A 15,563-nucleotide genomic window follows, 5' to 3' on the forward strand; every position below is an offset into this window, starting at 1 on the left:
AATACTTGGAAAATGGAAACCACTCAAGATCAGAAGCAAACTTGATAAACATACCTCTATGCTTTTCGGTAAATTCAATGGTCTTACTGACAAAAAGTGTATCTGTGGAGCTCTCATCAATGACCCGATCCACTGGATCACCCAATGTCCCATAAATGAAAACATCCGAACCACAACACTTAATACCCTTGAAATAGACGAATCTAAAATAATTCCCCTCTTCCTCGAACCCTACAAATCCTATCTCCTCCGTGACCTCTTTGAAGCTACCTTTACATCACATATACTTCCAAAAATCAATACCTTCAATGAAAACAAAAGAACAAAAGCTAAAACAGCTTCAACCCAAAATCAAAACCTCAAATTATAGCAAATATCCATGAAACAATACTTAAATATAACCCCAATATTGTAAAACCTTCATATTTTCAATTTTCCCGTACAAACATCAACGGGTTTGCGCAACTAAGCAACCCTAACCATTGTAACCGTCACTACGCAAGACTTATAATAAAACAACACGAAGTGACAGCTTTAAAATTTGCTCTGTGATTATCTCTAATTAACTAATTACTTAATTAAAATTTGTGTTTAATCTCTTTAAAATCGTGTTCTTTAGTATCAGTTACCCCTAAATCAACCTTCTTGACCAACTTATCGGAAATTTTTCCACCCATATCAACAACACCAACATCAAACCAGCATGGCTTCAACCATTGAGACACTGGACTATACAACTTTAAAAACATGTAAAAACACTGCCGATATTCTACCTACCCTGAAAGGCTTGGAAACACCTTCAACCCTCTATCATATACGAGACAACCTAGTAAAATTTTCGGATGACATGCTTGCTCACATGAGCCAAACGAACAGGAACAAAATCAGCAACCAAACACAGAACTTTATTAATTGTATGCTAACAATGATTGACTATGCTGCAAAAGATAATAGTGTTGGTTCAATGAAAGAAGTAGATATCTCTAAAATTGCTGATTGCCTCGCCAAAAAAATAACTAACACCCAAACACGTGTTCCCTCAACAACAAACAAGAAACCCATTAAATTCCTAATTAAGCCTAAGGACCCCTCAATCAATCCTGACTCCATTTTCAATGAATTGTCAAACATTGCCAAAAAAGATTCCTCCATCCAAATTGATGAGATTAAAAAGGGTCTCACAGCTGTTAAGGTATCATCAATGCATAAAACCACCAAGAACAAGATTACCAACCAACTTAACTCTATGGAAATTGGCTCAAAAGTGGAAATCAAAGACATTAATCTTCTCCAACCACAAATTTCAGCTGTTATTCATCAACACTCACTCGAAGATGTAGAAACCATCAAGAAAAGAAATAATATACCCATGGAAGAAGAACTTAAGATTATTACATCTTTCGATATCCCTCAGAGAAATCAACCAGCCAAGAAGAAATTAATTTTAAGACTGAGCAGAAATGCTAGACAAATCATAGAGGACAAAGGAAGAATGTATATTGGCAGCGAAAGTGTTAAAATTAGAGACAATTTTTACATCAAAACTTGTTCAAATTGTATCAACATCGGCCATACCTCAAATTTCTGCACCAACAGCGCATGTTGTCATAAGTGTGAGAAAGAGCATGACCCAATTCCATGTGAAGCTGAACCTCAAACATGCTGTCTCTATTGTAAACACATTGGTGAAACCCAGAATTTAGACCACCGTCCAAAATCCAAAGAGTGCCGAGCCTACCAACAAGCCATCAAGAACCTAAAGCAAATCACTGACTGGGATTATGATCTTTAAAGTTATCAATTTTAACTGTGGTAAAAACTTAACTAAAACATGTGAAGTTTTAAATGAAATTCCTAACAAATACAACATTGCCTTACTTCAAGAAACAAATGACCTTGCCATCTCCTCCATCAACAATCCTCTCCTCCAAGCAGTTCAACTCAACCGTTCATCAATAATAACCCTCAGAAAATCTGTCATTAAAACCTACAAAATACCTCCCGACTCAGTTGCTGCTATCGTTAACATTAAAGGCCACAAACTTCTTGCTATTTCAATCTACTTTGCCCCTCCAATCACATACATTGAACTGGAAAAAATCACCATCTCTATTCAGAAAATCATTACCAGCAATACCAACCTACCTATCATCCTTGGAGGTGATGTCAACTCAGTCCACCCTTCATGGTCCTTTCAAACTTATGAAAGAAGTATCTCCAAAGGAACTTTAATTCATAACCTACTTAGTTCCAAGAACCTAATTATCCTCAACCAACCATCATCATCAAACTGGACTCTCAATCCCAAGGTTAACTCAATGCCTCAATGGATTGATATACTATCAACAAATCTGCCCTCATCATACAACACTTTCAACCATGTGACCTCAGTTATTAACAAATACAATTCAGACCATAACATACTTATCTCCGAAATTCATATTGATAACAAGAAACAAAATGAACCTCCAACCAAGATCTTCCAACAAAAAATCTACAACAACATCATTAAACACCTAATTCATAATGCTAAAATTGACGAACTTTGTGACATCAATGAACTTTTCTGGAAAATCATCAAAATAAGAGTCGACTCCCTAATGAATCCTGAATTTTGGAAACCAAAAAAAGCTTTCAACTGGAGAAATGAAATCATTGACCATCATATCACTGCCAGTCTTAAAAACTTGGCCAATCAAAAGAAAAAAGAACCAAACTCTATTGACGATAAAGAATACTCCAAACTCAAACACATTCTGATTAACAGAATGTATAAAAACATTCATGATTTTTTTGATGAGTCCAAGGAAACGAAAGAAATCTGGAAAAAAATCACATACTTTATTCAAGATCATGATCAACTACCAGAAGATATTTATTCGGACAACCTGGCTAACCTTCAAAATGAATTTACAATCAATTTTGAAAATTTCTCCCTAACTCCACCTCTATCTCTGCCTGTCAAACAAAACAACATTGAAATAGACACAATAACAATCAAGCAACACCTCAAAAAACTAAACAAATCAGCCGCAAATGGACTTGACGGAATCTCTCTAACCATCATAAACGAACTGGTCAATGAAATCCCAGATAAAATTACTAGAATCTACACCCTTCTTCTCCAACACAATTTTTTCCCGGATGCATGGAAAATATCTAGGACAGTATTTATCCCCAAAAGCGATGGTAAAAGACCTCGACCAATCTCTATCCAATCCAATTTTGCCAAATTACTCGAATCCATCATAATCCAAGACCTTAGAGACTCCATTCATCCATCTACCTTCACTGGACAACATGCTTTTCAGGAGTCAAAGAGCATCAATACAGCCTTGACTGAAATATCAGCCACTGTTGACAGCTTTCGTCCTAACATCCCCTCTCTTTTCTTGGTGGACATTGAGTCAGCTTTTGACAAAATTTCCCATGCTCACATCTTGAAAGAGATCTCACGACTTGGACTAAACAATAACACAACATCTTTAATTCAAAACTATCTCTCAACAAGATTCATGGCTGTCCAAACAAGAGAATCAACCAAACTCAAACCAGTTATCGACGGAGTACCTCAGGGCTCCATCTTAGGACCTTTCCTTTTTATTATTGGTGTCCAACCAGTAATTGACTCGCTAAACAACGATCTGCTATCTCAACCTCCAATTTACCGCAACAAGAGGAAAACTCTGGACACTTCTTACCTAAACTTAAAAGTCACTGCCTATGCTGACGATCTGATATTCATAATAACCCCTAGACTCATTGATGCACCTGAACACTCTGCTATGTGTACCTCGGTAATCATGAAGAGATTACTAGAACTGCTTCGACCACTAAACCTTTCCATTCTACCTCAAAAAACTCAGCTTGTTGTTGAATGCTCCCGAATATCCAAAATTAGAAGCATTGGATCATTCAAAATTAACACTAACTCATATGCCAAAATACTTGGTATAACCTACAAACTAACAACTAACAATAGATTCTGCATTGATTCCTTAATTGACAATATAAATGCAAAATCTAACAAACTACTAACAAATCACCCAAAACTTACTTACCTTCCCCTCAAAACCCTTAATCTCATTAACTCATCAAAAATTGAATCCCTTCCAATAACCTACTGTCAAGTACTTTTTCCTCAATTAATTAGATCCAACTCCGAAAGAAATAGACTTGAGTATGCCTGTAGCAGGCTAATCAGAAAATCAGTAAAATATGATTGGAGCTTAAACTCTTTGACTGTCTGTGCTTTGATCGGAAGAATACCGATCTGGGCCAGAATGATTGAGATTAACCTCAAACGAGTATATAAAAACATGTTCAGTAAACATAATGTAACAGAATGCCTTGAAATTTTCAACTCCTACCCTCACCTAGCCCCCTCAATCAATAGTAAACAGGTTTGGTGGGGAATCAATCAAATGATTTCCAACACCATCAACAACATGATTGATGACCAATGGATCAAAGAAGACCCAAATGGTAGAATAATACTTGGAAAATGGAAACCACTCAAGATCAGAAACAAACTTGATAAACATACCTCTATGCTTTTCGGTAAATTCAATGGTCTTACTGACAAAAAGTGTATCTGTGGAGCTCTCATCAATGACCCGATCCACTGGATCACCCAATGTCCCATAAATGAAAACATCCGAACCACAACACTTAATACCCTTGAAATAGACGAATCTAAAATAATTCCCCTCTTCCTCGAACCCTACAAATCCTATCTCCTCCGTGACCTCTTTGAAGCTACCTTTACATCACATATACTTCCAAAAATCAATACCTTCAATGAAAACAAAAGAACAAAAGCTAAAATAGCTTCAACCCAAAATCAAAACCTCAAATTATAGCAAATATCCATGAAACAATACTTAAATATAACCCCAATATTGTAAAACCTTCATATTTTCAATTTTCCCGTACAAACATCAACGGGTTTGCGCAACTAAGCAACCCTAACCATTGTAACCGTCACTACGCAAGACTTATAATAAAACAGCTTTAAAATTTGCTCTGTGATTATCTCTAATTAACAAATTAATTAATTAAATTTTGTGTTTAATTTTATTAAAATTGATCAAAATTGGGGCCTACTAATGTTTCCAATTGGTCTTGGAATGGTGGAATTAAGGTCCGCCTTTGGTATGTATGCATGTATTTTCATCCCAGCCCAAATTCGATAATTTTTTATTTATTTTTTTTAATAAATGTTATTTCTCAACTTTTTTAACTACAGCCAATGATAATCTGCGGACTGCTGGATTTCCTCCACCGCCGGGTTATTATAGTGGTATGCCAGGAGCTCCACATGGACCTTCAGCCATGGGACATCATCCTGAATCATCTGATATGAGTGCTGTTGCAGCTTCAGTTACTGGGGCTGGTTCATTGTTTACACACCATTTGAATCCTGGCTCATTAAATCATAATCATCAATCAGGAGATGCTGGTCCTTTTGGTATTTTACCACATGAATCTGTGAATTTGATGAACTCGACTTCAGGATCCACTATTAACCATCATTCTCATCCTCATTCTCATCCTTCCTCACATTCTCATCCTTCCTCACATTCTCATCTTCACTCACATTCACATGGTCATCCTCACCCTCATTCACATCCACATGGGCATCCTCATGCATCCTCGCAAAATATGTCCTCTCATCTTAATTCTTCCAACAACTACAATAATAAGTTCTGTTCCATCGAGGATAATAACTATTATCATCATCAACACCATCTTCATAAGAGCAATAGTTCCTGTTCCTTTGGTGGTATGATGCAAGCTATGTCTCAGAATGTTTATTCAGGAGCAGCTGCTGCAGCTGCAAGAAACACAACGCGATCTTCATTTGACCATCAATTTTCAAAGCAACTTGCCCATGCAAATCATCAAGCATCTGATCCATATTTTAACAATTTCTTAATGTCCGATTCAACTTCACAGTATTCATCTATGAATTTTCCTAATTCTTTGGCTCGTGATTTCATCAGTTTTGGGAATAATTCTCACTCTTTTAAATATAGTCATTCAAATTCCTGCTCTAATCAGACTCGTGGTAATTCATCAATCACGAGTAACAACCATTTAAGTAGTTGTAGTATGATGATGTCTAATTTAACAACTAACAACTACTGTCCGAATGCAAACCTTAATAGTCCATCTCGTTCTTCTTCTGTTGCAAGCAGTCATGCAATTTACCATGGAAGTGAGTCATCTTCATGTAGCTATGGCTTATCTGCGTATCCTACTCCTCCATCTAGCGGTAATCAACAATTGCCGCCACAACCAGGAAACACACAGGATGATTCAATGAGACATTTTCATGTTAACTCTCAAAATAATGCAAAATCTCATCAAACTAATTTTAATAACTCTCCTTATCATCCTCCAAAAGTTTCAAGTGGAAATAATTCTTCAGGTCATGTAATCTCTAATAGTTCCTGCATGGTAGCTGCAGCTGCTGCAGCAGCAAATTCGAATGCTGCTAATGTGTCCGTCAATTATCTACAGCATAATTTAAAACCAATTGGAAGTGGGGATGGTGAAAGTTGCCTTCCAAATTTAGCACCAACGATCTCAGATGCTATTTCCAATAGTAACGAAATTAATAAGGTTCAACTGAATAATAACATTGATCCTTTGATTACTAATGAACCCACATTGAACTCAGTTTTCAATGGGCCAGAAATCGAGTTTCCTGGAGAAATTGAGTTCGCTTTCAATAATCTTCAATCTGATATTCTAAATGGAGCTCTCGGTGATCAATTGTTTAATACTGGATCCCGCCATTCAAGTCATTCAAATAATTCCGATCACTCTAACTCTTGTCCACAAATGGTTAATTCTAATGAATCTAATGAAATTCTTCTGGATAGACCTCAACAACCACAAGTACCTCTATCTTCGACATCTTCAGCAACCCAACCAACTATGACAACTTCATCAGTATCAAGTTGTATGGTTCAATCGGAATCTGTGGCCGTTGTCAATGTTCCTTGTGTTAATGAATCTATTTTAACAAGTACTTGTGCCATTTCAGATGACCAAATTACAATCAAGTCAGCAACGGTCTCTAACTCGAAAGGGTATCAAACCGATTTCATACCTAACAATCAACAACGATTAACTCCTCCAATGACATCTGATATTGGCAATGATATAAATAATGTTGAAAATAAGTTGAATAATGAAAGTGGTCTGGCGAAAAAGAAGAAAAAATCAAAAGAGTCTAAATCAAAAATATTTTGTCAACAAAAAATGATGCAAGGACAGCAATCGACGTGTAATAAGAAATACAACTCAATGATTAATATTGTTCCTATCCATACTGACGATCTAAACAAAATATCAAACAAGTCATTATTGTCTCATACAACTTGTAAATCTGTTGAAGTGACAAGCCTTAAAAAGTCGGGAGATTTAAAGGATCATGAAGGGAAATTTTTCAAGATGCGACCTACCACTAATACTACAATTACGACTTTGAATAATATCCCTGACTCTGAAATAAAAACCAATTTTAAAGGAACGAAGAAGCGTAAACTGGAAGATTCGAAAGATCAGAAATCAATTCTAGATGAATACGAGTTTCCTGATAGTCCAACTCACCCTTCTACGAAAAAAGTGAAAAAAATCAACTTGGAAAATTCGAAGAAAAAAGTATCGGAAAAATTTGCAAGCAACAACAGCTGTTCAGTTACTATAAACAAAAAAGTTACACTTAAATCAAAAATGAAGGTTAATCAAAGTTTTACTGGAAATACTGCCTCGACTAAACTAAATATTAGTGATAAAACAGAAATAATCAACATTATTAGTCCACGTCTTAGTGCCGTTAACCAACAATTAGAATGTAATAAGATAAAAATAGAAGAGAAAGTAATGAAAATATCTGGCTCAATGGACAAAAAGCAGTTTAACAATAGTAATATGAATAATTCAAATTTTCATCCAAATACATCCAATCACCAATCTCAAAAAATACACAAAGATTCCTCCAAAGTACCATCTATAATTGTTCAAGAAATTTTACCTTCATCTAATCCTTCTTCATCGTCATTATCTCAATCCTCCAACAAAACCATTACTAATACCATTAATATAGTTAGTATTAGTAAAAAATCAACACCAGTATCTAATCAAAGTAAAAAAGAGTTATCTGTGCGATCGTGTGTAATTAATAACTCGGCCCCAACAAATACATTGACAACCATTGTTCCAATTCAGACTAATACCTTAAATGCTTCAATCATCATAGCTAATCCACCAACTACAGCAAATATAACATCAACCGCCATAACTCAACCGCCACAAACTCACTTACAACAAACAACTGCAATTCAAAACCAGCATGCTCATCATGCCAGTTTAATTAAAAATTTAACTAATCAAAACGTTTTAATGCAAAGCACTGCAACTAATACACCTAGAAGACGATCACAAGACAAGAAAGCACTTACCATCAGAGAAGGTTTGATGAGAACTGGAGATTTTGTTGTTTCGCTGGACGAGACTGAATCTGAACTTCCAATGATCTGGAGGATTGAGGGCAAAAGCTTGTTACAACGCTTCGAGCCAAGTGAACAAGATGGTCAAATTGTTTACACAAACACATCCTCGGTAAATTTAATTTCATTCAAATTGACGATTTAAAATTCACTAATCATGAAATGACCATAGGCTTAAGATTTAGAAACGACTAGTCAAAAAATATGGAGAAATTTAAGCAGTAGCTTAATTAGTTTAACTAGCTTGATTTTATTAATTTTTATTTCATTTCAACCTTTGGGTGACATTGTGCACCCTTTAAGTTGATGTAATATTCTTGATTTACTCTTATATAGTGTTTCAAGATTCATATGCTTGTTTAAATACTACTCTAGTTTCACTTAATACTATCTCAAGTGTTTCTGATATTCTGATTTTCCAGCTAACTTCATCACCTCTAAGACGACAAATTAGTTATTTACCTATGAATTGTAAGATGAACTAGTATTTAGCTTTTTTACTCGTTCTTGAAGTTTAATTTTCGATAAATTGTGCACTTCGGTAGTTGAATAATTTTTACTTTCTTTCACTTAATCATTGATTATCATTGCAATGCAAATAATTTTAATTATTTGATAGTGAATTTTTAATTGAGCACATTAACCTGTTTAAGCACACTTTTTAATACGTTAATTCTTTTTTTATAGTATTCTGCGTGGAATCCAACTGTTAAACAACGTTACACTGGTGTCGATGTAAGAATAGTTGGCTGTAATCGTACAAAAATTGTTGTTGAAAAACTTGGTTTAACTCGCAATAATATTAATTATGAGAAACTTGACTCAGAGAGGAGATCTGTTAATGGTCCAAATATTATCTCCAATGGAGAAATTATTGTTGAAAAATTGAAAGCACCCGAAGATAAGCCAGCAAACAATTTCCAACATCAAGCCGATTTTGAAGTTTTCATTCAAACATTAATAAGTCAAGCCTTAGATGCTAATTTTATTTCCGAAATAATTAAAGAAAATGGTGAGCTCTTTTCCCTTATTTATCTTATATTGATACTGAATTGACGATGATATTAATATCTATATTTTTTTCTTTTAATTTACAGACGAATATTTTCTTTCGCATATTCAAGCCATCGATGATTATTGTATTAAAAAGAAATCACGTTTCTTTACCAAAGTTAAATGGGACGCTCACATTGTGAAATGTGTTGAAATCTTCTCAAGCTTTAATGTTATCCCTCAATCTCAAATTGGTGACTTGAGATGTCGAGTAAGTTAATCATCAATTTACAATTGCAGTAAAGTACCAGATAATCTCAGTAACTTGAAATAGCCTATGTACACAGCGAGTGCTACTTGTTGAGCAAAATGATAAAATGAATGAAAATAACTATCAAAAGCAAAGAGATTGAAAGGCTATTGATTAATTTATTGATATTATTTGCTTCTTTACTGTAACTTATCCAGAAAAATCTGAATCTGTTTATTTGTTTGAATACACTTGCAAAAGTGAATAATTTCTTACATTTATGTATTTACTAATCCAATGCTTTCATTACTCTTGCAGCTTTGCCACGATAACTGGAGCACTCAAATTTTGAATTTTACTGGTAAGATGTATGACCAGGTTACCCTTGAAACAAAGGAGCCAGTAGATATCAAACAAACAAAATATGCAGCTTGTGATGAATGTAAAGAAAAAGTCGCTCTATTTTCTAATCTTCATCATCAGAAATACAACTTTTTTACAAAGTGCCGTGAAAAGGTGAGTTGATTTAATGGTTGAATATTATTTTCTTGATGCTAGGTAGAAAATTAAACAATTGTTTTTTTTCTAAGCCGATCACTCCCATTGTATTTAAATTATATTGACAATTTGTATCTTTATTATTTATGTAAACCAGGTTGAGGAAGTGAGGGGTGGAGTGGAAGACAAAGACTCTCCCATGATTTTAGAAGAATGTTTGAAGGACACAGAATGGATGCAATCTGTAAGTTAACCCTTCTTTAAACTCTGATGATGAATTTTTCTTATATCATCATTTATTACTGATCTAAATTTGAATATTGCTTATTAATCCATCTTATTTTTTCCATACAGCTATTCAAGCAATTTGAGGAAATATGTCAATCATGTGATCGAATAAGATGATTTGAATTTCAACCTCGTAATTAAAATACAGTCAAAAAATGATTTTAATGTACCATAGAAAGAAAAGCAAATATTGTAAAGTGTTTTATACGCAAAAGTTGGCAAAAACATCAATTTCTGTTTTCACTTTTTCAAATCTTATTTTGAAACCATTTTGGATGCCCTTTCGAGATTGCTTTCGAAACAAGTCAGATAAAAATGATCCAAATTCATGAAATGGCCTGTTTATTTATCGAATACTTCGTTTTCTTCATTAATCAACCTCGTAAATCATGTGAAGAAAAGAATGGAATATGAAACATTCAAAGTTTAGACGAAGCTTATGTTATACTACATAAGCTTGGGCATAAAATCTTGTTAATTGATCTCATGTAAAGCGCACATCTAAAAAAACAAGGTTCTGAAAAGATTTCATCTGCTGAAAAGCATCACCATTCATCGTAATCGTCATCTTCATTTTTTATCATAACTTCGATTCATCTTTCAGCTTGTAAAATCTATTTAAAATCTCAAGTAACAAAAAATCAACTAAACTTTAAGATGCAAAAGAGAGATTTATCGTTTTGCTATGTTTTTGATTTTAATCAATTTCCTTTTTTTTGTTTTTTTGGAGATGACGAATGTTAACCCATGTAAAGGATGTAAAAATTGCTTTAATTTCAGAACTTATGTTCTCTCTTGGACCATTGTTTTTTTTTGTCAAATAATAACGAATCACGATTGCACTTATTCCAATCTTCTTTGTTTTTTTCTAAATACGGCCTAATCTTAAAAGTCTTAATCTACAACTGTATGCACATGAAATCTATTCAATGAAACTCATGAATGTGCATCAACACATGTTATTATCGAGTTACCCTTGAATCCAATAAGACAAAATAATACTCTTTATTTAGCCTGTAATAGCAATCAAACAAAGTTTAATTGTATCTAATTGATGGAAATATATGTATTATTTTTGATTCTTTTTCATTGAGTGTATATACATGATTTAATCGAATTAAAATTCGTAATGTGATCATATTGATCTATAACAAACGACATTAAACTATTGCAAAAATAAATTATTAACATGGACTTGGATTTGACCATATATTCAATCAATAAAACCTTCAAACTCTAGTAACTTTAATCAGGTTACAGTGGGTGATAATCAGTCAAAGATTAGCTTTAATTTGTCAAAAATCCGTCAAACAATTTGAATTTATAAAAGGTGATCTAATTTGTTGTGAATCTAATTCCTGTGGCTTACACACACGCACAACTTATCAAACAAATAAACATCATTTTAAAATGAATGAAAAACCAAAGGCAAAAATAATGACCACTTTGGGTAAATAATACTAATATTACTGGGATGAATAATCTCACAGTTAAAATGTCTAATTTGTTAGGAATTGAAATGAATGAAAAGAGATAAATTAACATCATTCATTTGCCCAAACTAATAATCAAAAACATTAAAAATAATTTAGGTTGACATTTCAATTTTTCGCCTACTATTGGCCATCACTGTTCAATTATCAAATTATTAACCTTAATTAACTCAAACCTTTGTATCACATAATTCAGTGTTAGATGTTAAATTTTACACGAGCCAACTCCTGGGAAGTTAAATGGCTTAGTACTTGATATTTAGTAATGCCTCCACATTTGTATTTTATTGCAATTAATGGATGTATTCATATGAGAAACAAGTAATTACAATAAAAATCAACTAAGATCACCAATTAAACTCCCCCAACTTGAGGCTATCGAAGACAATCTTAAGACAAATAACCTGACCATTACAAATGATTACCAATTTATACAAAAGCCGTTTATCGGGCGTCTCAGCAAATTCATTCAATCTCAATATTACCATTGAAAACCATTGACTTGATCAAATGCAAATCTATTGAATAGTCGATTGATAGAGTTGCTTCGAAATATTAACATTTGATTTTCCAATTTTCAATCGTAATGAACATTTTTCATAGATTCATACCAAAGAACGATGTTTAATTATATATCGTTAATGTTTGCTTTTATAAACAAAATTGTCCATTCAAAGTAATCATTAGGCTATTAGATTAGTTTATAAATATGTTTATCATCGTTACATATGTATAATTATGGCTATTATTAAGAGTATTTTGAACATTATTTTCATCTTTATGATTACTGTTAACAGGAAGACATCACACTGATCTGACAATTGCCAGATGAATTATAATTTAGTATTTTTGTCAATAAATATCAGCGTAGGCCATTTGCTCGTGGAAATAAATTCAGCTTATTTAAAACATATATTATAAGTAACTCTGATATGCCCGCAGTATAGTCAAAATTCAGGTATAAAAGGACAGTTTGTCCAAACAGATGACCATTGGAACCAACACTGCTCTAGATAACTTGCCATTGATCAACGACAAACCAACTTTGGTAAATGTTAAACAATTTAACTTGTGATTAAACCATCAGTTACTTAAATCCTTCATTCAGTAATCAATTGAATCGTCTTTAGCTTGACACAACCATCGAACCAACCTTGATTGGTAAGTCATATTGATTTTTACATTTAAATAAATTAACAACTTCGCTCAATTTTTTTCTGATTTTCCAATTGCTTAACATTTTTACCTTTTGGTTAAGCTTATTATCTGACAAGGTTGACTTAAAATTGAGTAAAGTTAATTTAATATTAATAGCAATTAAAAGAAAAAGGTTAACCACAATGAATTAGCTTTTGTGAATTGTTAACGCTTCTAATAATAATGATGAAACTGAAGGTTCTTGTGATTATGTGATTGCCTGAGAAATGCTGTAAGATATTACTCCATGATGTTATTGTTTCAAGGAAGTCTCAATTCAGGGTAATCCGGAAGCAAATTAATTAGATAATTAGAAAGAAAAGATGATAAAACGATAAAAATTAACTCAAGGGTTAAATTGTCCTTAAATAGTAAACCTTGGGTTAAATGTGAATCAAGAATTGATTGAGAAGACGATGAAGATGAACCATTGATTAGGCTAAAGATGAACGTTATTGACTCTTCAATATAAATCAAGTTCGAGATCTTGTGACTTATCACTGGTTCATCCACCTTGAATCATATTTTACTCAATTTCTGGGTTAATCTTTCATTTATTTTAATGCCTTAATTGATAGCAAGATAAGATGATCAGAAACTGATTGATTAAGCAAACACTCTATATAATTGTAGTAATTAGATTTCATTTGAACTTGTGAAACGACAATTTCATCTATTTTTACCTTTACACTTGAAGCGAATCCATAATCGGATACATTTTATATTATCAGGAACAAGTCGTTATTCAATTCATTCATCCATTATTGCCACAATAAAAAGTTGACAATTTGTCTTATTTTCACTATTTATTGAGTCTAATTTTTCGTCTTTGATTGTTATTTCATTTAATCACTGGATAGTTCATTTTTGCATGTTTCTTGTAAAAATTGTGATTCTTTCATTTTGCTATCCAAGGCAATCAATTAAAAGTTGTAAATGATATTTGAATTAAAAGCCGATAATTATCCTTGACTAACGATTGTCACTAAGGTCATCCTGAGATTCCTTACAGTTTTGTTATCCCTTCAGGATAGTTCAATGAGTGTTTTCTTCCTTTAGCTTCACTCGATTTTTAAGCATTACATCGTTCACTTGCTCAATACAATTGAAAATACAAAAGCATTATTCATCGATCATTGAAATTGATTAACAATTCTTAGGTCCCTCTTTTGGCTGATAAATTAGCTTGAAACTTCTAGTCAAGACTGCATTTCCTCTGATAATGTGCGAGTATCTCAGCGGGTGATTACCTCGTTCTAATTCCAACGGTTTCCAATCAGTTATTGCGAATACAAAGAGGGAGGAGTGTTTTGAATGTTGAATTAACCAGATTAAGCCACACAAATCCACCTTCATCTCTTGAAATAAAATATTGATAATAGCTTCTTAGCACCTTTTCATCCAGTTCAAACTTTCACTTACAATCTTCGAGTGGACAAGTTGTCTTTTAATTGTGTATTTCATGGCAATATTCAATTTTCCCAAATTTATCTTGTTCTTTACTTAGATCAATATTATCATCAGAAATCAACTAAAACCAAAATCGTCGGAGGAATCGATATTGAAGTAAACTCGAAAAATGTCCGCATTAAAAGTCAAAGCAACCATCTTCATCATAATCTCAATGTTTGTAATCCAAACGCTTTCATCGAGTATGAATATTCATTTGCATAAAAGAAGCTTCAAAGATCATTGTGATGGTAAATTTGATTTATCCCTTTATGCTCGTTGTGACCGTGTCTGTGAAGTCTGCTTGGAAATGTACAAAGACGTTCATTTACACGCTGAATGCAAGTAAGTTATCGTTTATTCCTAATTTGGTCGAGTCTTCTAGATTCAAAATGTGTATTAAATCTTTACTTTGTTATTTCATCTTCAGATCCAATTGTTTCAATAATTCAATATTTGAAAAATGTGCGATTGCTGTGTTACCAGAGTCCGATGCCAATAGCCTAATACAAAAGGTGAAGGATCTTTTCAAAGCGAAGTAAATGGCTGCCATGAGACGCATTCGGGTAAATCGATAAAAGACACTTTTTGTCTTCATCATCTCTACTTACTTACAAACTTACATTTTGGCGAGCTTCCTAACAAAATTGATTGTTTGTTTTTGATTAAACATCAACAACATCTCAATGTATTATTTAATGTCCAGACTTCTTATAATCCCACCAACATCGATATCATTTAAATTATTTCATGTTCATCTTAATAAAAATCTAAAAGGAAAAAGAAAACTGTAGTTTATTTATTTTTTTTGATTTGATTGTATCATCAAAAATCTTGATCGTGCAATTAAAATGTTTAATAAAATTATGAAAT

At 33.1% G+C, this 15,563-nt stretch overlaps 2 protein-coding genes across 2 annotated transcripts; both read left to right on the plus strand.

Moving 5' to 3' along the window:
- Positions 1-4,974: 4,974 nt before the first annotated feature.
- LOC107361109 (uncharacterized) lies at positions 4,975-11,397 on the plus strand. Its single transcript, XM_015927855.3, has 7 exons — positions 4,975-5,154; positions 5,249-8,634; positions 9,210-9,534; positions 9,620-9,786; positions 10,084-10,281; positions 10,421-10,507; positions 10,618-11,397. Exons 1-7 carry the CDS (start codon positions 5,109-5,111, stop codon positions 10,666-10,668), a joined length of 4,260 nt encoding a protein of 1,419 aa, XP_015783341.1. The 5' UTR covers positions 4,975-5,108; the 3' UTR covers positions 10,669-11,397.
- Positions 11,398-13,042: 1,645 nt separating this feature from the next.
- LOC149094558 (crustacean hyperglycemic hormones-like) lies at positions 13,043-15,478 on the plus strand. The gene is made up of 3 exons (XM_089266832.1): positions 13,043-13,205; positions 14,749-15,035; positions 15,121-15,478. Exons 2-3 carry the CDS (start codon positions 14,821-14,823, stop codon positions 15,230-15,232), a joined length of 327 nt encoding a protein of 108 aa, XP_089122958.1. The 5' UTR covers positions 13,043-13,205; positions 14,749-14,820; the 3' UTR covers positions 15,233-15,478.
- Positions 15,479-15,563: the final 85 nt, after the last annotated feature.

The sequence above is a fragment of the Tetranychus urticae genome, chromosome 1 (genome assembly GCF_039701765.1).
Source record: "Tetranychus urticae isolate SD_2017Ah chromosome 1, NJAU_TeUrti_SD_1.0, whole genome shotgun sequence".
Taxonomy (NCBI): Eukaryota; Metazoa; Arthropoda; class Arachnida; order Trombidiformes; family Tetranychidae; genus Tetranychus; species Tetranychus urticae.